This window comes from Chiroxiphia lanceolata, chromosome 19 (genome assembly GCF_009829145.1).
Source record: "Chiroxiphia lanceolata isolate bChiLan1 chromosome 19, bChiLan1.pri, whole genome shotgun sequence".
In the NCBI taxonomy this organism is placed as follows: domain Eukaryota; kingdom Metazoa; phylum Chordata; class Aves; order Passeriformes; family Pipridae; genus Chiroxiphia; species Chiroxiphia lanceolata.
In genome coordinates this window covers 11,588,857-11,610,330 of record NC_045655.1, presented here as the reverse complement: position 1 = coordinate 11,610,330, position 21,474 = coordinate 11,588,857, and the positions used below count along the sequence as shown (strand labels likewise).

Genomic DNA, 21,474 nt, shown 5'->3' with positions numbered 1-21,474 from the left:
GGCAGGATGCAGGCAGGGAGGGGGGGATGCAGGTGGTGATGCAGGCAGGATGCAGGCTGGGATTGCAGGATGATGCAGGCAGGGTCAGTGGGATGCAGACAGCAGGAAGGGGGATACAGGAAGCATGATGAGGGATGGAGGCAGGGGTCAGGGATGCAGGATGGGATCAGGGATGCAGGGATGAGATAAGGGATGTGGGGTGTGATCAGGGTGGGATCAGGGATGAGGGATGGGATCAGGGATGCAGGGATGGATCAAGGATGAAGGATGGGATCAGTGATGCAGGGGATGGATCAGGGATGCAGGATGGGATCAGAGATGAAGAGAATCGATCAGGGATGAATGGGATGGATCAGGGATGCAGGATGGGATGAAGAATGCAGGGGATAGATCAGGGATGCAGGGGATGGGTCAGGGATGCAGGGTGGGATCAGGGATGCAGGGAATGGATCAGGGATGCAGGATGGGATCAGGGATGCAGGGGATGGATCAAGGATGCAGGGGATGGTGTCAGGGATGCAGGGGATGGATCAGGGATGCAGGGGATGGATCAGGGATACAGGGGATGGATCAGGGATGGGGGGGGGGATCAGGGATGCAGGGGATGGATCAGGGATGAGGGGTGGGATCAGGGATGCAGGGTGGGATCAGGGATGCAGGGGATGGATCAGGGATGCAGGGGATGGATCAGGGATACGGGGGATGGATCAGGGATGCAGGGGATGGATCAGGGATACGGGGGATGGATCAGGGATGCAGGGGATGGATCAGGGATGCAGGGGATGGATCAGGGATGCAGGGTGGGATCAGGGATGCAGGGGATGGATCAGGGATGCAGAGGATGGATCAGGGATGCAGGGGATGGATCTGGGATGCAGGGGATGGATCTGGGATGCAGGGATGGATCAGGGATGCAGGGGATGGATCAGGGATGCAGGGGATGGATCAGGAAGGGCCCGCACTCCCCCTCCACTCTCTCCACCCCCACGTGGGGACAGACGGACAGGTAGCCCTGCCTCGCCATTGGCCGCGGTTTCGCCAATCAGTGGGAGCCGAGCGGCCGAGCCGGGCTCCCATTGGCTGTCGGGGCGCCCTTTTGTTCTCCGGGCCCGCGCGCCGCCGTTGCCCGGCCCGGCCGCCAGGGGGCGATGAGCGCGGGGCCGGGCGCGCGCGCGGGGCCGTGCTGCCCCCTGGCGGCCGAGACGGGACACAGCGACCGAGGGGGGGGGACAGGGGGACATGGGGGGACAGACGGACATGGGGGGACAGGGGGACATGGGGAGGACAGGGGGACATGGGGGGGGCAGGGGGACATGAGGGGGACGGGGGGGGACAGGGGGACATGGGGGAACAGACGGACATGGGGGGACAGGGGGACATGGGGAGGACAGGGGGACATGGGGGGGGCAGGGGGACATGAGGGGGACAGGGGGGGACAGGGGGACATGGGGGGGACATGGGGGGGACAGGGGCACATGGGGAGGACAGGGGGACATGGGGGGACAGACGGACATGGGGGGGACAGACGGACATGTGGGGGACAGACGGACATGGAGGGGACAGGGGGACATGGGGAGGACAGGGGGACATGGGGGGACAGACAGACATGGGGGGAACATGGGGGGGACAGACGGACATGGAGGGGACAGGGGGACACGGGGGGGTATTTGGAGCAGGGAAGAGGTGGGGATGGACAGACGGACACGAGGCTGGCAGGACGGACGGGCAGGTGGGCAAGCGGCAGGACAGACAGCCGGCTGCTGGGAGGGAGGGACAGACAGACGGACAGACAGGTGGCAGGGAGGAAGCCGGACAGATTGGTACAGGGACAGGAGGGTGGCTGGACAGACGGACGGACACAGGGAGGGACAGATGGACAGGCAGACGGGCACGGGGAGATAGGAAGGGATGGACAGCTGGATGGACAGACGGGGGCAGGGAGGGATGGGCAGCAGGTGAGGAACTGACAGGGTGGACAGACAGATGGACACGGGTGGACGGACAGATGGACACGGGAAGGAATGGACAGCTGGATGGACAGATGGATGCAAGGAGGCTGGAGGGATGGACAGACGGATGCAGAGGGCTGAAGGGTGGGAGCAGAGCTGGCAGGGTGGACAGACAGGGATGGACAGACAGAGGGACAGGTGCAGAACATGGATGGACAGACGGACGGGGGGCAGTTGCAGGTGCTGGGCAGTGGGGGAGCACAGGTGCTGTGGGGGCCCAGGAGGGGGGGGCAGGATACCTCATACCCACCGAGAGGGACCTGCACCCCCAAATCAGTGGGAACAGCAACTGCAGGGGCCTCACGGCACCCGGACCAGCAGCCCCAGAGCTGTGTCATGTCCCCCCTCAGCCACCCACCGTGTCCAGTCTTGGGGACACCAATCCCAGGGGCTAAGGGGATCCCTGGAGTGAATCCCACCCACCCCAACATCCCAACCCCCAGACATGGGGCACCTCAGGCCCAAAGTGATGGAGCAGGGTGGGCTGGAGACCCCGAGGCAGGGCCTCAGCTGGTGGGCAGCACCCCTGAACTTCCACAGACAGGGGCAAGAGTAGCCAGGAGCCTGTGTAAGAAAATCCAGCTTCTTGGCCCCTAAATACCTATTTTTAGCCCCCAAAACCCCACTCCAGTTTCCTGGGGAAGCTCCCACCCAATTCCCCCCTTCCCCACCTCACCACACACAATCCCAGCAGGAGTTACTGCAGCTTTTTTTCCATTTTATTTTCCTTACACAATGAAGTGTTTGTTGGGCATTACAATTTCTCAACTTTTTTCGGATGATTCTTAAACAAATTTTGGTTTGTTTTTTTTTTTCTACTGTCACGTGAGAACATTAAGGCAACGTACAAAAAAAAAAAAAAAAGAAAAAAAAGAACAAAAAAAAAAGAAAAAATCTGACATAAATTAAAATGCAGAAATTTACAGGTGTAAATGCAGAGTTTCAGCAACTCGGAGCTGAGGACTCGAGCCCTGTGGTGGGACCAGGGGGAGCAGGGAGATGAAGAGGGGGATGAGGAGGGTGTAAGGCTCGGATGCGATATGTTTGTTTTTTTTTTTTTCCCAACCTTGCTAGAAACAGTGAAAAGAAAAAAAAAAAAAAAAATTCTCGATGGACTCCTACCAGCCTCTACAGGAAACCTGGAATATTCCACACAGGATGTACGGCAAACTCTGGCTCCAAATACCCTGTACAGAGCGGTCCCGGGGCCGCTGTCAGTGTGGGGGGGTCCTGGGATGGGGAAATCCCGGGATCGGGGAGCCCCGGGGAGCCCGATCCGTACAGGGTATGAGCTCGGGGAGCGGCTAACTCGGTTACAACAAGGTCAAATCAAGTGACAGCGCGCCCATCCACGTGTCTAACATCAGGTACAGACTTCCCAAGGGCAGGATTTCTTTTGGAAGAAGGCTTATTCCAGTTGCAGGAGGCTGGCATGAGGTGTATGGATGCCTGGGCACAGCTCCCGGGCGTGGCAGCGGGGCCCGCAGTCCGTTTAGAAGCATTTACGGTGCACGATGGAGGGGCCGGACTCGTCGTACTCCTGCTTGCTGATCCACATCTGCTGGAAGGTGGAGAGGGACGCCAGGATGGAGCCACCGATCCACACGGAATATTTGCGCTCCGGCGGGGCGATGATCTGCAGGAGAGGAGAGAACAGTGGTCAGGGCACAGCCAGAGCCTTCCCTTCACCCCTCACCCCCCCCTGGAGCCCGTCCCACCTTGATCTTCATGGTGCTGGGGGCCAGCGCCGTGATCTCCTTCTGCATCCTGTCGGCAATCCCAGGGTACATGGTGGTGCCTCCAGACAGCACCGTGTTGGCGTACAGGTCCTTCCTGATGTCCACGTCACACTTCATGATGGAGTTGAAAGTGGTCTCGTGGATGCCACAGGATTCCATGCCTGGGCGGGGAGGAGAGAGGGGCAGGTTCGTTAGTGCCACTCAGGACGCCCAGGTGCCCACCCACCACCTTGTCAGTGCCACCCAGCCCCCTTTCTGCCACAAAGCAGCTTGTTAGTACTAACCCAGGACCCCTCAGTGCCCACCCACCACCTTGTTAGTGTCACACAGGTCCTTGTTTGTACCACTCAGGACCTCGTGGTGACGCATCCTGGACCCCTCCCCTCCACCCATCAACCCCACCCCACCTGGAGCTGACCCTGCCCCACACATACCCAGGAAAGAAGGCTGGAAAAGGGCCTCTGGACACCGGAACCTCTCGTTGCCGATGGTGATGACCTGCCCGTCGGGCAGCTCGTAGCTCTTCTCCAGCGAGGAGGAGGAGGCGGCCGTGGCCATCTCCTGCTCGAAGTCCAGGGCCACGTAGCAGAGCTTCTCCTTGATGTCCCGCACGATCTCCCGCTCGGCCGTGGTGGTGAAGCTGTAGCCCCTCTCTGTCAGGATCTTCATGAGGTAGTCGGTGAGGTCGCGGCCAGCCAGGTCCAGACGCAGGATGGCGTGGGGCAGAGCGTAGCCCTCGTAGATGGGCACGGTGTGGGTCACACCGTCCCCAGAGTCCATTACAATGCCTGTGGTGCGGCCAGAGGCGTAGAGGGACAGCACGGCCTGGATGGCCACGTACATGGCCGGGGTGTTGAAGGTCTCAAACATGATCTGGAAGGAGGAGAAGAGTCAATTAGCAGCGGGTCCCCAGCTGGGCGTGTGCACTCAGTGTTAGAACACACATGCTTGGCATGCAGAGCAACCCGGTGTGTGAAGGGAAAGCCAAAAAGGATGCAGGCAGAAACACAAATGAGAGAACCTGAGGCGTCAGGGGAGAAATGCCAGGAGAACAGAACCCTGAAAATGTCGGGAGAAACAAAACAAAAAAAAAAAGAGAACAAAATATTCAGGTTTCAGATGTAACGGAGGAGGTTCGTGAAGATGAGTGAGGGGGGCCGGCGGGCGGGGGGGGACACGGTACCTGCGTCATCTTCTCTCTGTTGGCCTTGGGGTTCAGGGGAGCCTCTGTGAGCAGCACCGGGTGCTCCTCGGGGGCCACACGCAGCTCGTTGTAGAAGGTGTGGTGCCAGATCTTCTCCATATCGTCCCAGTTGGTGACGATGCCATGCTCGATGGGGTACTTGAGGGTCAGGATGCCCCTCTTGCTCTGCGCCTCATCCCCGACGTAGCTGTCCTTCTGCCCCATGCCCACCATGACGCCCTGTGGAGCCGAGCGGGTGAGTCAGAGCCGCCCCCGCCCCGAGCCCGGCCCGGCCCGCGCCCCGCGCCCCCCGCCCGCCTCACCTGGTGCCGGGGGCGGCCGACGATCGAGGGGAACACGGCGCGGGGAGCATCGTCCCCGGCGAACCCGGCCTTGCACATGCCGGAGCCGTTGTCGATGACGAGGGCGGCGATTTCCTCTTCCATGGCGGAGGCTGCGCCGGGAGGGAGGGAAGGGAAGGGAAAGGGAAAGGGCCGGGTCAGCGGCTGCCGCGGCCCCGGGAGGAGCCGCTCGCTGGCTGCGGGCCATGCCCGGCCCCCCCCGCCCCGATGGTCCCTCCCGTTTGAATCGCCCGTTTGAATCTCCCGCGCGCTGACGTCACCCGCCGCCTCCACCAATCGCGGCGCGCCCCCCCGCACACCCCCACCTGCCCGGACCCACGGGCGAGACCATCCCAGCGCGGCACCGGGGGGACGGGGGGGCCACCCCACAGGGCCGCAGCCCACCGCGGGGCCGGGCGAGACCGAGCGCCGTAAAACCCCCCCTGCACCCCCCGAGGAACGCGGGGGAAGGGGCGGCGCGGGCGCGGTGCGGGGCCGTGCGGTACCTGCTGCGCGGGGGTCGCTGCTGTGGGCGATGCGGTGACGGTGCCGCCTGGTCCGGTGCCGCCGGCTGAGTGAGACCGCCCGGCTGCCAGCCCCGACTTTTTATACCCGGAGGGCGACGGCCCCACCCTCCCGGCCGAGAACATCGCCATATATGGAGATCTTTCAGAAACACGCGCTTCCATTGGTCGGCGCGGCCCAGGCCACGTGGGGCGGCTGCCGGGCTGGCCCCGCCCTCTCAGCACCCCGGAACCTGCATGGGGCGGGGGGGGCCGCGGGGGGGGCGACCCCCGGCCCCGGCGGGACCCCCCGATCCCGGCGGGACCCCCCGGCTCGGGCACCCCCGGGCAGCGCCGGGCACCCCCCCGGCAGCGCCTCCGGGGCGGCCGGGCCCCCGCGGGCCTGGCCGAGCCGGGCCTGGCCCCGCACCCCGAAGGTGGGACCGCGCCCCCCGCCCCGGGCAGCACGTGCACCCCACCCGGGCACCGGGACCCCCCCGCCCAGGCACCGGACACACCACCCCTTCCCACGGCACCTGCACCCCCGCCTTGGCACTGGGACCCCCCACCCACCTGCACCCCCACCCACAGCACCAGGACCCCCCCACCCACAGGTCCTTCACACCCCACCCGCGGCACCTGCGACCCCCCCAGCACCAGCACCAGCACCCTGCCCACAGCACCGGGCTGGGCATCCCTGGTGCCCCCCAACTCGCCCCCCGCTGCACCCCAGACCCTGCCCTGCACACCCCTGTGCCCACCGCACCCCCACAGGGGACACCTCACATCTGGGGGTGCCCACCAGGGCTACAGGCACCCTCCAGCCCCCCAATGCCTCCCCCAGCACCCACAGGCCCGGCTGTGCTGCCCCTGCACCCCACAGACACCCCACACACCCCGGTCAGTGCTGCCACCCCAGTGACCCCAGTGATGCCCCAGTCTGAGCCCCCCCAGCCCCAAATCTGGCCCCTCCCCAGCCCACTCAGCCTGGGGGGCTCCTCACACCAAGCCCTCCCGTTCTCTGGGGGTGCCGCAGGCCCTGAGCCCCCAAACCACAGCGGGTCACGGCCACGGCTCCACCTGTGCAGTGTCAGGTGTGGGGGGGTCCCTGCACAGGCCGGGTGGGCACACAGCAAGCCAGGTGGCCACGCCTCATGCCAGGTAGCGATGCACTGTGTCAGGTAGCCATGCACTGTGTCAGGTGGCCATGTACCATCTCAGCTAGCCAGGTGCTATGCCAGGTAGCCACACACTGTGTCTGAGGCCCACGCGTCCTGTCAGGTAGCCATGTAACACATCAAGTAGCCACATGTCATGTCAGGTAGCCACACACCGTGTCAGGTAGCCATGCACCATATCAGGCAGCCACACACCATGCCAGGTAGCCACAGGCTGTGCCACAGGCCTATGCACCAGCCACCCACGCCAGCTCCTGGCCCCTCGGTGCCACTCAGGCCCGTGGCAGCAGTGGCCACTGGCCTCACCATCCCTGTGTCCCACAGAATTCCCACTGCCTGCCCAGCCCCTCCCAGCAGCTCCCGGTGCCACCGCCATGGGTGGCACGGGGGGTGTCGGGGCGCAGCAACAGCAGCGAGTTCGGGGTGGCCCTGGGTGGGCGATGGGGGTCCCGGGGGGTCCCGGCACAGCCCGAGGGGTATCGTGTCCCCCGGTGCCGCCGGGCCGTGGTGGAATCGGGGGGGGCACCGAGGGGTGTGGCCAGGGGGGCTGCGCAGGTGACACCGCACCCGCGGGTCCCGGGGGACACCCCGGCGGGTCCCCCCGCCCGCACCCGGCACCGGCGCTGCCCGAGGGGGCCGCCCCTCCCCGTGACTCAGGGAGGGCAGGGCCGGGCAGGGAGGGGCAGGGCCGGGAGGAGGAGGAGGAGGAGGAGGAGGAGGAAGGCACCACCCCCGCCCCGCCCCACTGCCCGGTGTCCGTCCGTCCGTCCGCGCTGCCAGTGTGCACGTGAGGAGTGATGATGGGGGGGTCCCACCACCCAGCACTCCAATACCACTCCAGAACCCCCGAACCCCTGCCCTGACACCCCCGGGCTCGTGGGGCACGGCTGAGCCCCCCCATCCCTCTGCCAGTCCCCCATCGGGGGCAGGTCAGCACCCCCAAATCCCTCCTGGGAAGGCTGTTGGATGGAAACCAGGAAGGGGTCCCACCAATACCCCTCCTGACCCCCACTGTGACCCCCACCCCAAAGCCCTGCCCTGATCCCCCCAGCTGAGCCCCCTCCACCTCCCCTCTGCCAGCCCCCCACCAGGGCTGGGGGCTGGGGACCCCCCGGGCAGCCCAGCACCCCCATATCCCTCCTGGTAAGGGTGTTAGATGGAAACCAGGGGGGGCACCCAGCTGGGGGGGGTCACCCACCCCAGCCCCCTGCAATGCCCTGGCCTGTCATGAGTGTGTTGGGTCTCAGCAGCCCCCAGTGGGGAGGGGTCCAGCTGTCCCCAGGCCGAGGGGACGCAGGGACATTCTGTGGCTGTGGGGCAGCGCCCAGGGGGCCCCCCCGAAGGGAATCTGACTCCACGGGGGGCCGGGGGGGCCGTGGTGTATAAATGCTGCTCCCGGCTGCTCGGCCAGGCAGGTGCCAGCGGGCACCCACCGAGAGCCACGTTACCACCCCCAGCTGCCCACGGCCCCCCTGGAGCCCCCCAGGACCCTGACCCACTTATCCCCCACCGCCAGGGCCTGAAAGCTGAGCCGGCTCCGTTTCGGGGGTCAGTTACAGCGGCTCGGGTGTCACAGCTCGGGGGGCCACGGCACCCCCCGGCTCGGGCAGAGCCAGCCCGGCATGAAAAAGTCATGAGCAACCAAAGCTGGGGTTGTTTGTGGGAACAATAACCGGGCACGAGGCTGACACTGGAGCTGCTGGGCCAGGGAGATGGTGGCAGGAACCAGGGTGGCATCACCAGGACATGGCCAGAGCCCGGCACGGGGGGTCCGAGCACTTTGGGGTGCCCAGGCGGTGGCACAGCCCATCCCTGACAGGCCCAGGAGTGTGGCCGAGGCCAGAGGTCTCTGTGGCTGCACCTGCCCCGTTTAGGGGTTCCCAGTTGAGCTGGGGTTCAGTACCTGCAGGGTGGGAGTGGGACCTGTCCCCTGCACCCCTGTCCCCCAGTCCCTGCACCTCCTGCCCCCATCATGGGGCCGGACCCTCATCGTTGTCATGAGTTCCAGGCGGCCTCAGCCCCGAAGGACCCCACGCCCCGGGATGGCTCCAGGGGGGGCTGGGGGTGTCCGTGACCCCGATCCACAGCTGCAGAAGGGATTTGGGGCCACAGGACAGATGGAGGCCAAGGGCCCCAAAGCAGGATAAAAGGTTTACACTAATCAAAATGCCTGGCTAATTGGAAAAGGCGCTTAGGGGCTGGCCGGGAGGCGGCGCGGCTGGAGGTGACCCGCTGCTGAATCAGAGGGACCGGTAACCTTAACCCGCCGGCATCGGAACGGATACGCCGGCCCGGATCGGGTTCCCACCCAAGTTTTCCACCCGCGGCTCCGCCACAGCCGGACGGGGCCGCGGTGAGGGACGGTGGCGTGGCCGGGGGCTGCCGCGGTGCCCCCTCGCCTGGGCGTCCCCGGTGCCCACCGTGACCCGGCCGGTCTCTAACCCCACCTGAGGGTACCCAGGAGGGTCGCAGTCCCCCAGGCCCCGTCCCGCTCTGTGGGTCCGGGGCAGCGCAGCCGCCCCCGCCGCGGGCGCTCGGTCCGGCCCCGCCGCGACGCCCGGGCTCGGCAGCGCCGGGGAGCCCCCGCCGGCCCCCCGGGGGCCGCCCCGCCTCGGCGGAAGATGCCAACGAATGGGATCCACCAGGTGCTGAAGATCCAGTTCGGGCTGATCAACTGCGAGAGCCGGTACCTGACGGCAGAGAGCTTCGGCTACAAGGTGAACGCCTCGGCGCTCAGCCTCAAGCGCAAGCAGATCTGGACGCTGGAGCAGGATGAAGCCGACAGCTCCATCGTCTTCCTCAAGAGCCACCTGGGCCGGTACCTGGGCGCCGACAAGGACGGGAAGGTGCGCTGCGAGGCGGAGCAGCCGGGCCGGGACGAAGGCTTCAGCATCATCACGCAGTCGGACGGGCGCTGGGCGCTGCAGTCGGCCCCGCACCGGCGCTTCTTCGGGGGGCGCGAGGACCGGCTGTCCTGCTTCGCCCCCAGCGTGACGGAGGGCGAGCTGTGGACCGTGCACCTGGCCATGCACCCCCAGGCCAACCTGCTGAGCGTGAGCCGCCGCCGCTACGCCCACCTGAGCGCCCACGAGGACGAGATCGCCACCGACAGCAACCTGCCCTGGGGGGTGGACGCGCTCATCACCCTCTGCTTCCAGGACAAGAAGTACAGCCTGCGCACGGCCGACGAGCGGTACCTGCGCTGCGATGGCACCCTGGTGCCCGAGCCGGGTGCCGGCACCGGCTACACCCTCGAGTTCAAGGCCGGCAAGTTGGCGTTCAAGGACTGCGATGGGAAGTACCTGGCGCCCACCGGACCCACCGGCACCCTCAAATCCGGCCGCAGCTCCAAGCCGGGCAAGGATGAACTCTTTGACCTGGAGGAGAGTCACCCCCAGGTGGTGTTCACGGCGGCCAATGGCAGATACGTCTCCATCCGGCAGGGTAAGGGCTGCCCACCCCCCCGCATCCCCCTGCCCTCTGCTGCCCCTGCCTGCACCCCCCCGCCTGCACCCAACTCCCTCCCTGCACTCTGCTGCCCACACAGGGGTCCCCACTGCCCACCTACTTCACCCCACTGCCCCTCTCCCTGCTCCCTGCCCATCCCTGGGACCCCCATGCTCCCACAGCTCTGTGGGGGCACCCCTGGGACCCCCACCCCAGGGGGGACACCCCACAGTAACAACCCCACAGAGCTGCCCCTGCCTGGGGGGCACCCTGCGGCCACATCCCTGGGGACATGGGATACCCCAGCTAGAGGGGGGCACAGGGGTCCTGTGCCTGCTTGGGGCAGGGGGCTGAGGTCAGTGGGGCTGGAGTGGGAGCAGCCATGGAGGTGGGAAGGGCTCAGGAGGGGCGTGGGGGTGCGTGGGTGTGTGTGTACACACACGTGTGTGCATGTGTGTGTGTGTGTGTGTGCGCGCGTGTGTGTGTGTACAGGGGCTCAGGGAGGTGTGGGGGTATGTGTGTGTGTACACACACATGTGTGTGTGTGCAGGGGCTCAGGGAGGTGTGGAGGTGTGTGGGTGTGTGTGTACACACACGTGTGTGCACATGCAGAGCTGTGGGTGTGCACAGGTGGGTGCGCACAGATGTGTGCATGCATGTGTTTGTACATGTGTGTGCACGTGAAGGGCTCCGTGGGTGTGCACAGAGGGGTGTGGGTGTGTATACATGTGTGTGCAGGTCCCCATGTGTGCACAGGGCTCTGTGTGTGTCCCCATGTGTGCACAGGGCTCTGTGTCTGTACACACACACGTGTGCGTGTGCAGGTCTCCCTGTGTGTGTGCACACGCGTGTGCAGGGCTGTGGGCACACCAGGTGTGCTCAGGTGTGTCCATGTGCACACACACACAGGTGTGAAGGGCTCTGTGCAGCACCTCTGGGTCCACAATTTGTGTGTGCACCCCATACATGATGCTCTGTGTGCACACATACGTGTGTAGAGCCATTGGATGTGACCACAAAGCAAGTGGAGCCCTTCAAGGACCCCCCCTCGCCCCCAGGTGCCCCTTGGGGACGGTGCCACCCCCGTGCCAAGCAGCTTAGAGCCGGGTGACAGGGGGGACCAGCTATAAATAGGGGTTTGTGACCAGATGGACACGGTGGTGACAAGCTGATTAACCAGCCCAATTAGCACAATTGTTTGCAGGAGGATTTGGAAGGAGGTGGGGGAGGAAGAAGGTGGCTGTGGGTTTGTGGGGGTGATGGTCAGCGTGGTGACAATGGCTGGAGTGGGATGGCTGGCTGGAGTGGAATCAGTGACGTGGCTGGAGTGAGATTGGTGACAGTGACTGGACTGGGATTGGTCCTGGTGGCTGGAGAGGGACTGGTGACCACGGATGGAATGGGACTGTGGTTCATGGCTGGACTGGGACTGGTCCTGATGGCCAGAGTGGGACTGGTGCTGATGGCTGAAGTGGGATCAGTGCCAAGGGGCGGAGCAGGATCAGTGTCCATGGCCAGAGCAAGATCAGTACCTGGAGCAGGATTGGTGCCGATGGCCGGAGACTGACCAGTGTCCATGGCTGGAGTGGGACCAGCACCAACATCCACTCCCACCCCCAGGTGTCAATGTCTCGGCCAACCAGGACGAGGAGCTGAACCACGAGACCTTCCAGCTGCAGATCGACCGTGACACCAACAAGTGCAGCCTCCACACCAACACTGGCAGCTACTGGACCCTGGTGGCCCATGGGGGCATCCAGGCTGTGGCCACCGAAATGTGAGTGGGGCAGGGTGGGGAAGGGGGCTCAGGGGGACATGGCCCTGCCCGGCTCACGCTGTCCCTGTGTCCCCAGCGCTGCCAACACCATGTTTGACATCGAGTGGCGCGGGCGGCGCGTGGCCCTGCGCGCCAGCAACGGCCGCTACGTCTGCACCAAGAGGAACGGGCAGCTGGCGGCCGTCAGCGACGCCGTGGGTAAGTGCTGGGGGGGACTGGGGCACCCAGGGTGGGCCCCCGGGGGTGCTGAGCGCCGGGTACCGCGCAGGGGAGGACGAGGAGTTCACTCTGAAGCTGATCAACCGCCCGATGCTGGTGCTGCGGGGGGAGCACGGCTTCGTCTGTTACCACCGCGGCTCCAACCTGCTCGACTCCAACCGCTCCGTCTACGACGTCTTCCACATCAGCTTCAGCGACGGCGCCTACCAGATCCGAGGTGGGTGCGGGTTACAGGGCGGGGTGGGGGGGTCTGGGGATCTGTCCAGCTCACACTGACAGCTCCCCCCGGGTGACTCCCTGCAGGCCAAGGGGGCAAGTTCTGGTACGTGGCGAGCAGCGGGTCGGTGTGCAGCGACGGGGACCTCTCCGAGGATTTCTTCTTTGAGTTCCGGGAGCGCGGCCGCGTGGCCATCAAAGCGAAGAACGGGCGGTACCTGCGCGGGGACCCCGCGGGGACCCTCCGCGCCGACAGCGAGTCCGTGCTGCGGGCCACGCTCTGGGAGTACTGACCCCCCTTCCCGGGCAGCCCCTGCCCACAGGCACCAGCCTGTCCCCCGGCAAAGGGGGGTGGTGGCAGCAGTGGCAGCGCCCATGGCAGCCGTGCCCCCGGCCCCTCGACCCACGGCATTAAAGTCACCTGGATCACACCGGGGCAGCGCTGCGTCCTCCTTCCTCATCAGGATCCACCCCGTCCCCCTCCCGGGAGCCCCCACACCCCATGGAAAGGGCTGATCTGGGGGGGCAGTGGGATGCAGAGACCCCCAGGGGTGCCATAGGGGATGGGGGGGTTGGCAAAGCAACCTCACTGTGGGCAGGACCCGCAGGAGCTGCACAGGGAGCTGGAGCACCCAGGGGTTGTGGAGCCCATGGCCCCTCTGGCAGGCTGGGGGTGGCAGTGGCAGCCTCCTGCCCCGGCAGTGTCAGGACCCTCCGGGAGGATGGAAAGGAACAGAGGCGGGCACGGGGTGAGCGACAGGATCGTTTTCATGGCAGACGACAGAGTTACAGACAGTGGAGCGGTGCGGGCAGGGCGGGGCCCAAACACGCCGCACCAGCACGGAAATACGGGATCATTTATAGAAACAACGGGGGAGCGGAGACCCCCTCCCCTGCCCAGCAGAAAACGGGGCTCCCCCGGGCACAGCACCCTGTTTGTCCTGATCCTGAAGGCAAGACGGCTCGGGGGGCTCAGCCCGCAGCCGGCCCGGCTCGGCACGGCCACTACACTACCACGGATCCACAAAACACGCGGCCCCGGGGGGGCTGCCCCGGCCTGGCCGGGCTGGGGGGAGGCAGGGCAGGGCTGGGCCAGCCCAGGAGCCCCCGCTCCGCCACCGAGACCCCCCCGGTGCTGCCGACAACACGACCACGAAACACGCACAGACACACCCCCTGCCCCGCCCCTGCTCCGGCGGGGTGGGCTGGGATGGGGGGCTCTCCCGTGGACACCCGCCCCGGCCGGCGGGGTTTGGGGCGTGCTGGCCACCCCCCTGCTCACAGCAGGACCAGGCTGGGGTTCCTCAGCTGCCGGTAGATGTTCAGGAGCTTCTCGGCCGTGGCAGCGTCCTCAGCCCCCTCCTCACCCAGGGGCGGCTGGTCCCGGAGGGTCTGCGCCTCCTTCAGCAGCATCTGCAGGAGAGAGATGTGGGGGATGTAGTGGGGGGGTATCTCTGCGTGCACCCCACGGGGCAGGGATCAGGGGGTGCTCACCTCGTGGTTGGCCTGGATCTGGCGCAGGTACTGCATGCGGAGGTCGGGGGGTCCCGAGCCCTGCGCCGCCTGCTCCAGCACCAGCGCCTGCGAGGAGGGAGGGTGCTGGGAGAGCTGGCACCACCCAGCCCCAGGGACCCCAATCCCATGAGCCCCAGCCCCAGGGACCCCCAACCCCGGGAGTCCCAACCCCAAGAGTCCCAGCCCCAGGGACCCCCAACTCCAGGGGCCCCAACCCCAACCCTGGGGACTCAGAACCTGGGAATCCCAGCCCGGGGCACATGGCCAACACTGCCCTGTGCTCTGTGGCCCAAATGCCCTGAGATGTGGTGATCCCACCATCCCCAGGCCATGCTGGGCTGGGCTGTAACATGATGGTGCCACAGAATCCCCCTGCTGCACCCCCAGGTTCCATCCTGGGGGGTTTGGATCCCTTGGGGTCCCCCTGTCCTCCAGGGCAGTGCCTGAGCATACCTGGATGCGCCGGATGACGGCGTGGTGTGTCCTGCACATGTGGGCCAGGGACGGGCTCTCCATCAGGATCTCCACGGCCTGGATGGGACCCGCTGGGCTCAGGTCATTCATGGCCACCTGGACAAGGAGAGCAGTGTCACTGGCAGCTGGGGGCTCAGGACCCCTCCCCATGGGTACCAGGCTCCCCAGGAGGCTCCCTTCACCCCCAAACCCCCCTGCTGGGCACAGACCCCAGCCCACCCTTCCCAGGGCCAGCTGCCCCCAGCCCAGTGCCCACAGAATCCCCGGTGAGCCCTCCCAGGACTGAGCCTGGCAGGCTCAGCCCCAGCAGAATTAACACAGTCATTAATCACCCTGGGGACATCCGAGCTCTTGGGGGAATCCACCCGTGCCAGGTACCTGGGGGCCCCTCGGCGGGGTCAGCCAGCAGAGCTGGGCAGAAATCCCTGTTTTCCTGTGCCTTTAGAGGGGAATTTTACATGAAATGGGGACGAGCTGCAGGAGATCAGATTTACACCCCAAATCCAGCTGTGTTTTCCCCTTGTTCTCCAGAGCCAGCAGGGAAAGGCCACTTCTTCCCACAGCCCAGCCTCATGCCAGGCTGGGGCATGGTGAGTGTCTGAGGCATCCACAAGGATGCAGCAGCAGCACCCACTGTCCTACCTGGCAGGGAAACGGGAACACTGAGAGGGGGAACACCCACGTGGAGCAGGAGGGAAGTGACCACAGCCTTTGGGAAGCCCAGGGTTGGGAGAAGTGACCGGGAATGCTGCCCTTCCAGCCCAGCAGATGGGGGTCAGGACGGCGTGGCCGTGCATCACCCCGCTCCCTGGCACCGGGAAGGAGAGGGCTTTGTGGGACAGGGAGCTTCCCTGCAGGCTGACCCATTCCTTGGCTCAGGGCTAACCCATTCCTTGCCTCTCGGACGAGCAGCTGGACGTGGCCGCCGTCGGGTGCTGTGCCACACACCGATGCCACCTCCGTGCTGCTCAGTGCCTCGGCCCCGGGGTTCTCTGCCAGCAGCCAGCGCAGCGTGGCACAGCTCAGGGGCACATCTGAGGACCAAAGGACAGGGCAGAGATGTGACACCGCTGACAGGGTGTGCCCGGGGCAGCCCCTGAGTGGCCAAGGGTGACACAGGGGCCGGTCCCCTCCCTGCTGGGACACGCTGAGCTCAAGTCACAGCACTGTCACTGCACCCATCTGTGACGGCCCACGCGCTGTGCTGGGGACGGGGGGTCACACCGCCCTCCTGGCCCAAGAGAGGGGCTGTGACAGTGTCACCCTGCCCAAGGACACCTCCCTGGTGCTCCCGGGATGATCCTGCCCAGGGACCCACCTGTTCCCGAGGTTTTCAGGGCGCTTTTCAGCAGCTCCGAGGACACCCGGATGGATGCTGCCGAGGGGGGCAACTTCCCCTCTCCCGGGGTTTTCCCCTCCTCGGGCTCAGTCTGTTCCTGGGACACTTTGAGGAAGGTCTCCACGGGGTCTGGGGGGGCAGGGGGTGCGTCTGGCCCGGGGGGGCTGCTCCCAAAACGGAGGCACTGGAGCATGTCAATGGTGCATTGGCTGAGGGGCAGGCAGATCCCCTCCCTGTCCGGGGACAGCAGGGGCGAGTCGTCGGGCAGGAAGTCATCCAGGTCCTCGGAGGAGTCGGAGCCGCTGCCCAAAATATCCCGTAAACTGTAGTAGAGGGCACAGGAGATGGTCAGAGGCAGGTCCAGCTTGGTGTCCGCAGCGGGGCCGAGGGGCAGCGTCAGCTCCCGCTTGTTCCCGGGGAGCAGCTGGTCAATGGGGAACGTGAAGGTGGTGGCCGAATCCACGGACTCCTCCTCTAAGGCACAGGGGCTGGCCAGGAGCTGGACACAGAGGGTCCAGCCCTCCTCCAGGCTGTACTCGCTGCAGTTTTCCAGCAAGCAGGAGATGGTGACGGTGTCCTGGAGCAGGAGGCAGCTCCAGTTGGCAGTGACGGTGCAGGCGATGGGCTTGGGGCCCTCGTGGCTGGAGAGCAGCGCCGCGCTCACGTTCATCACCTGGTTCAGGCTGGCCAGGGCTCGGTTTCTCTGGTCCACGGCCTTCTTCAGGAAGGACACTCTGCAAGGACAACGTGACAGGGATGGAATGGTGGGAGGGATGCCGGGACAGCGCCGGGAGCGCGGTGCCAAAGGCTCTGTGTTGCCATTGCCGAGCTGAGCAGCCACTGGCATGATCCCAGTGCCCAGAGCCACCACAGGAACCTCCCAGCTCCTTCCCCACGGCAGCCCCAGATCCATTTCCCCACTGGTGATCCTGTGGAGCAGCTCTGGACAGCCAGATCCTGGGAATCCCCCCGTGGAGGGAGGGGGGGCCTCGCCCACACCCCTTTCCCGTGCACAAACAGCCATGGAGACGGAGGCACGTGCCTGCCCTGCCTGTTAGTGCCAGCTTGGCATGCGTGACAGGCGCCTGGCACCCTGCCTGTGCCACCTTCTGCTGCCATGGCTGCTGCTGCCAGCCCGCCCACAGTGCTGGGGATGGCTGTGCCATGGAGAGGGGGCTGCCCTCAAACACTGGCTTTATGTTATTGAGGTTGGAGGAAGCTTCCCAGCCAGGGAAGGTAAAATGTCTCTCACTGAGAGAGACGGGGTCATTCAGCCTGGAGAAGAGAAGGCTCCAGGGAGACCTTAGAGCCCCTTCCAGTGCCTAAAGCAGCTCCAAGAGATCTGGAGCCACAGAAGCTGTGGTTGCCCCTGGATCCCTGGAAGTGTTCAAGGCCAGGCTGGACAGGGCTTGGAGCAAACTGGGATAGTGGAAGGGGGTGGAATGAGATGAGCTTTAAGGTCTCTTCCAACCCAAACCATTCAGAAATTCCATAATTAATTAGTGACAGAGACCTGCACAGCCCCCAGCTCAGTGCCCCTGCACCCCTGTACCTCTCCGAGGTGTTCCCTATCCCGGACAGCAGCTCCTTGATCCTCCGGCCGATCTCGGCAGGTGTCAGCTCCACGTCCGGCTCCTCGGGGCTGCACAACCCACAGGACACGAGGCTGCCCTTGGCCGACAGAGCCAACAGCTCCGACTCACCTGGGGCACAGACAGGGCTGGTCAGGGCTGGGGGGCCAGGAGGGGAGCAGGAGCTTCCCAGAGGGCTGAGGGGGGGACGCAGGGGGGACAGGGAGCAGATTGGCACTGCCTGCCTCAAGGCAGTGGGGTATGATGGAGACAGGACACCGACCACAGCACACCCAGCTCACACACAGCCCCCCAAGAAGGGACACCTGCCCTGTCCCCACCACCCCCCAGCCAAGGCCAGCACCACCCAGGGAGGGTCACAGCTGCCACACAACGTCCCTGCTGGTGGCACAGGCAGCTCCGTGGGCAAGGAATCTGGACAGCAGCCCAACCCTGTACAGAGCCACGGGGAGGGGACAGGTGGGATCCCACTGCCCCAGTACCTTCTGAGGCCCGAGAGGACAAGGAAAGAGCCACGACACTGCAGATACTCAAGCTGGCCGGGGACAGGACGGGGGGCAGGACGCCGGTGCTGCTCTCGGTGTCCTCGGGGTCTGAGGCGTCCCCCGTGCGGTCCAGGTCGACGGCGGAGATGTCGGAGTGGGTGCTGTAGTACATGCGGCTGCCGCTGCCGCAGGCCGCGCACAGGATGGGCCCGCGCAGGGAGTACTCCCTGAGCTCCGGCACCGTCGCCTCCTCCCGCTGATCCGCCTTCACCGCCACCATCTTGCCGTAGTGGCCCACGGCCACCACGCAGTCACAGCCGGGCTCGCCCGGCGGCGGCGGCTCGTCCTCCTCGGCGTCGTCGGCCGCGCGCCGCTCCGTGCGCAGGGCCCCGATGAACACGATGGGCTCCTCCAGGTGGTGCAGGATCTTCACCGGCGGGTCCGGCGTGGACACGTCCCGGCAGCCGCTGTCGGTGGCAGCGGGCGAGGAGCTGAGGGCTTTGAGGGGCACGGAGCAGAGCTGCCCGTCCGGGAACCCGCACAGGATCATGGGCGACTCCAGCATGGCCGCATCGATGCCGAAGAGGAGGCTGAAGAGGGGTTCCTCCAGCACGAAGCCCCCCGAGCACCAGAGCCCCTCGGCGCCGGGCGCGGCCGCGCAGCACAGCACGGGTAGAAAGCAGGAGGGGGGCGTGTCCTCCCCGTCCCCCGGCGGGGAGCCGGGACAGAATTCCACCTGGCTGACCTGCCGGTACGGGGGCCCATCCTGCTCCGGGCGCGGCAGCTCGTGCAGCCGCATCCACCACTTGCCCTCGGCCTGGGACAGCGTGATGACGAAGGTGCTGAGCAGGGTGAACATGCTCAGGCTGGCGTCGGGGAAGATGCAGGAATCCGCATCCACCGGGAACACGCCGGAAGGGCCGTTGCTTTCTTGGCCGTCGCCGTCCGTCTGCTCCATTAACCTTCGGGAAAACAGGGAAGAGCTCTGAGCCAAGTCGTGGGGAGAGGCCAGTGTGTCCCTTGGCCGCCTCCTCACCTGGCCCTGGGAAAGGAGCTCCTGCAGCAGAGCTTTTAGGACCAGGGAGAGACAGGAATTCTTTGGGAACGATCACGAGACCAGAGCCCCCAGCCCTCGGCAGGCCTGGGATGTCCTGGCTGTGCAGCTCTGCTGCCCTTGGCTGGGCACTGGGGGCCTTCCTGGTGGCAAACAGTGTTTGCCAGAGGCTGTTCATGTGTGAGGCAGCCGGGATGACCCTGGGCAGCTGGAGATCGGGATGGGGACAGGGATGGGGGCTGGAGTGCTCTGGCATGGAGGGTTTGCACCCCTGGAGTCAGGGGCACGATCTGGAGAGAGCTGGAGCCTCACACAGAGAGAGAAGCCTCACTCCGTGGTGGGAAGGGGCAGCACCCAGGAGCCCAGGGATGAGGACATGGTGCTGATCCCAAAGGTGACAGACACCTCACCTGCTCTGCTGCTCCAGGGACACGCAGTAGATCCCGCTGTGGGCGCACAGGATGTAGAGCTGTCGGGGCTGGGGCAGCAGCTCCACGTGCCACACCTGGTCAGGGCAGCGGAACACGGCCTGGGGAGGGGGCACAGAACAAAATGTCACCTCCCACGGCACCTCCCACGGCACCTGAAGGGGTGGCAGGGACGGGGGGGAGCTCCCTGCAGGGGAGGATCCAAAGCGATTCCCAGGGATAAAGGGATCCCTGGGCAGCCCCCAGTCGGGTTTTCCTGGGGTCGGGAGGGGGGCTGTGGCAGCTTGTCATTCCTGCTCCCCAGGGGGAAGGAAAGCAGGGATCAGGGAGCTGGTACTGCTCCACTTTGCAGAGCGGGAGCGCAGTGTGGGAGGCAGAGCCCGCTCCTACAGCGGTGCAGCTCTTAGAAATGATAATCAGAGCCAATTAACAAAGGCAGTGGCGTGTCAGTCACTAGTGACAGCAGGGACAACAGCCAGGCCTGGGGGAGAGGGAACAGGAGCCCCTGCGCTGGGGGGAATGAGCCTGGGGGGTCTGATCCAACCTCTGTCCCACGGGATTGGGAGAGGGGACAGCTGGAAGCACCCCCAGAGCTCCACAGGGACGGGCAGGGGGAGCTGGTGGGGCTGGATTGCTGGGGGATCCCAAGGGACTCAGCCATGAGTGGTGTTCCTATGGGATGGGGGTCCCAGTGTGAAGCTCCCCCGCCCCCCAGCCCCTCACCTTGAGCACTTTGCCCTCCTGGTCGTACACGTAGACGAACTCGGAGCCATTGGAGAGGTAGATCTCGTTCTCGTGGCACAGCACCCGGGGCTTGCCCGCCGCCAGCCCCCCCACCGGGCAGCAGAACCCGGCCAGGTAATCCACCCTGTGCCCCACCTGAGCCATGGCGCCGGCCTGGGGTGCACACCGAGTGGCGGGGGGTGTCAGGGGGAGAGGATGGGGCCGCTCTGCCAGCTGAGCCCAGACCCCCAGAGCCGGGGGTGACGCGGCCCTATGGACCCCACACTCCTGCTGGAGCCCCCCCAGCCCCAGCAGAGCCCCCCATCCTCCCCAGCACAAGTCTAGACCCCCAGCCCCGCACCCCCCCGAGCCCCACAGCCCCTCATACCGCAGGCTCAGACACCCAGACCCCCCAGGCCCACAGTCACCCCCCGGCTGAGCCCCCCACACCTCCCCATTCCCACCCCCACACAGCCCTCTCCCCAAGCATCACCCTCAGCCCCCCACTCCCCATCCCAGCGCCCCCAGGCCCACCCCCACAGCCCCCAGACCCGCCCCAGGGCCGCCCCCACCCCAGTCCTTGTCCCCCAGCCCCCGTCCCCCAGCCCCCCCACACCCCCGACTGAGACCCCCAGACGCCCCCAAGCGCAGCCCCACAAGCAGCCCCCCACCCCCGCTCGCCCATATCCCCCCCCCCATCATCGCCCCCCGTTCCCCCCGTCCCGCCCCCCCCACCCCACCCGGAGGGGCCGCGGTACCGGGCGGGGGGCGCAGGCGGCTCCGCTTTACGGCTGCGCGGCGGCCGCCGCAATGGGCGGGGGGGGGTTTGCGACGGGCCGTAAAGCGGGGATGGGCGGGGAGGGGGGGCGGCACCCGGGGGTTCGTGTCCCCCCCCAAAAAACACCAGGGGGTGACCCCCGCACCATGGGGGACCCCCACCCAGCCCGGGGGCGCGGGCAGAGAGGAGCGAAGCGGTGCTGGCGGCAGCGGCTTTATTGACAGCGAGAGAGGCCGCGTGGGACCCCCAGGGGGGACAGAGACCCCCCCCCCCGGCTGACCCTGACATTGACCCACGGGGATGGACCCCCCCCCGAGTCTGGCCTGAGCCCCCCAAGTGATGCCCCTGACCCCCCCCAAGGACTGGCTGAGCTGGCCAAGTGATGCCCCCCCTTTGGACCCCCCCAAATGATGCTCCTCTCAGTCTGTCTAAGCCCCCCTAAGTGCTGCTCTTGCCCCCCCAGTTTAAGCCCCC

At 66.0% G+C, this 21,474-nt stretch overlaps 3 protein-coding genes across 4 annotated transcripts; 1 reads left to right on the top strand and 2 right to left on the bottom strand.

Annotated features, from left to right (window-relative positions):
* Positions 1-2,706: 2,706 nt before the first annotated feature.
* On the bottom strand, positions 2,707-5,894 carry ACTG1 (actin gamma 1). Its single transcript, XM_032707027.1, has 6 exons — positions 5,779-5,894; positions 5,255-5,385; positions 4,932-5,171; positions 4,183-4,621; positions 3,728-3,909; positions 2,707-3,645 (listed from the first exon to the last, which is right to left on the bottom strand). Exons 2-6 carry the CDS (start codon positions 5,375-5,377, stop codon positions 3,502-3,504), a joined length of 1,128 nt encoding a protein of 375 aa, XP_032562918.1. The 5' UTR covers positions 5,378-5,385; positions 5,779-5,894; the 3' UTR covers positions 2,707-3,501.
* A 438-nt stretch (positions 5,895-6,332) lies between these two features.
* FSCN2 (fascin actin-bundling protein 2, retinal) lies at positions 6,333-13,043 on the top strand. Its single transcript, XM_032707026.1, has 5 exons — positions 6,333-10,397; positions 12,021-12,177; positions 12,254-12,375; positions 12,446-12,613; positions 12,700-13,043. Exons 1-5 carry the CDS (start codon positions 9,575-9,577, stop codon positions 12,903-12,905), a joined length of 1,476 nt encoding a protein of 491 aa, XP_032562917.1. The 5' UTR covers positions 6,333-9,574; the 3' UTR covers positions 12,906-13,043.
* A 319-nt stretch (positions 13,044-13,362) lies between these two features.
* On the bottom strand, positions 13,363-21,028 carry FAAP100 (FA core complex associated protein 100). Of its 2 annotated transcripts, XM_032707023.1 has the most exons (10): positions 20,981-21,028; positions 20,223-20,396; positions 19,482-19,600; positions 18,015-18,979; positions 17,493-17,643; positions 15,920-16,674; positions 15,499-15,635; positions 14,581-14,697; positions 14,107-14,193; positions 13,363-14,025 (listed from the first exon to the last, which is right to left on the bottom strand). In XM_032707023.1, the coding sequence occupies exons 2-10, from the start codon at positions 20,385-20,387 to the stop codon at positions 13,891-13,893; spliced, it is 2,631 nt and encodes an 876-aa protein (XP_032562914.1). In that variant the 5' UTR covers positions 20,388-20,396; positions 20,981-21,028; the 3' UTR covers positions 13,363-13,890. The 2 variants fall into 2 exon arrangements, with proteins under 2 accessions (XP_032562914.1, XP_032562915.1); XM_032707024.1 differs by lacking the exon at positions 20,981-21,028 and having other exon boundaries at positions 20,223-20,541.
* Positions 21,029-21,474: the final 446 nt, after the last annotated feature.

Excerpts from the sequence above, each read along its gene's own strand:
- ACTG1 (XM_032707027.1), bottom strand. The coding sequence starts at position 5,377 with ATGGAAGAGGAAATCGCCGCCCTCGTCATCGACAACGGCTCCGGCATG. Across the intron at positions 4,622-4,931 it reads ACAGAGAGAAGATGACGCAG|ATCATGTTTGAGACCTTCAA; the intron begins GTACCGTGTCCC and ends TCCTCCTTCCAG. Across the intron at positions 3,910-4,182 it reads TTTCCAGCCTTCTTTCCTGG|GCATGGAATCCTGTGGCATC; the intron begins GTATGTGTGGGG and ends CTCCCCGCCCAG.
- FSCN2 (XM_032707026.1), top strand. The coding sequence starts at position 9,575 with ATGCCAACGAATGGGATCCACCAGGTGCTGAAGATCCAGTTCGGGCTG. Across the intron at positions 10,398-12,020 it reads ATACGTCTCCATCCGGCAGG|GTGTCAATGTCTCGGCCAAC; the intron begins GTAAGGGCTGCC and ends TCCCACCCCCAG. Across the intron at positions 12,376-12,445 it reads GGCCGTCAGCGACGCCGTGG|GGGAGGACGAGGAGTTCACT; the intron begins GTAAGTGCTGGG and ends GGTACCGCGCAG.
- FAAP100 (XM_032707023.1), bottom strand. The coding sequence starts at position 20,387 with ATGGCTCAGGTGGGGCACAGGGTGGATTACCTGGCCGGGTTCTGCTGC. Across the intron at positions 15,636-15,919 it reads CCTGAAAACCTCGGGAACAG|ATGTGCCCCTGAGCTGTGCC; the intron begins GTGGGTCCCTGG and ends TTTGGTCCTCAG. Across the intron at positions 14,194-14,580 it reads CCGTCATCCGGCGCATCCAG|GCGCTGGTGCTGGAGCAGGC; the intron begins GTATGCTCAGGC and ends CCCTCCTCGCAG.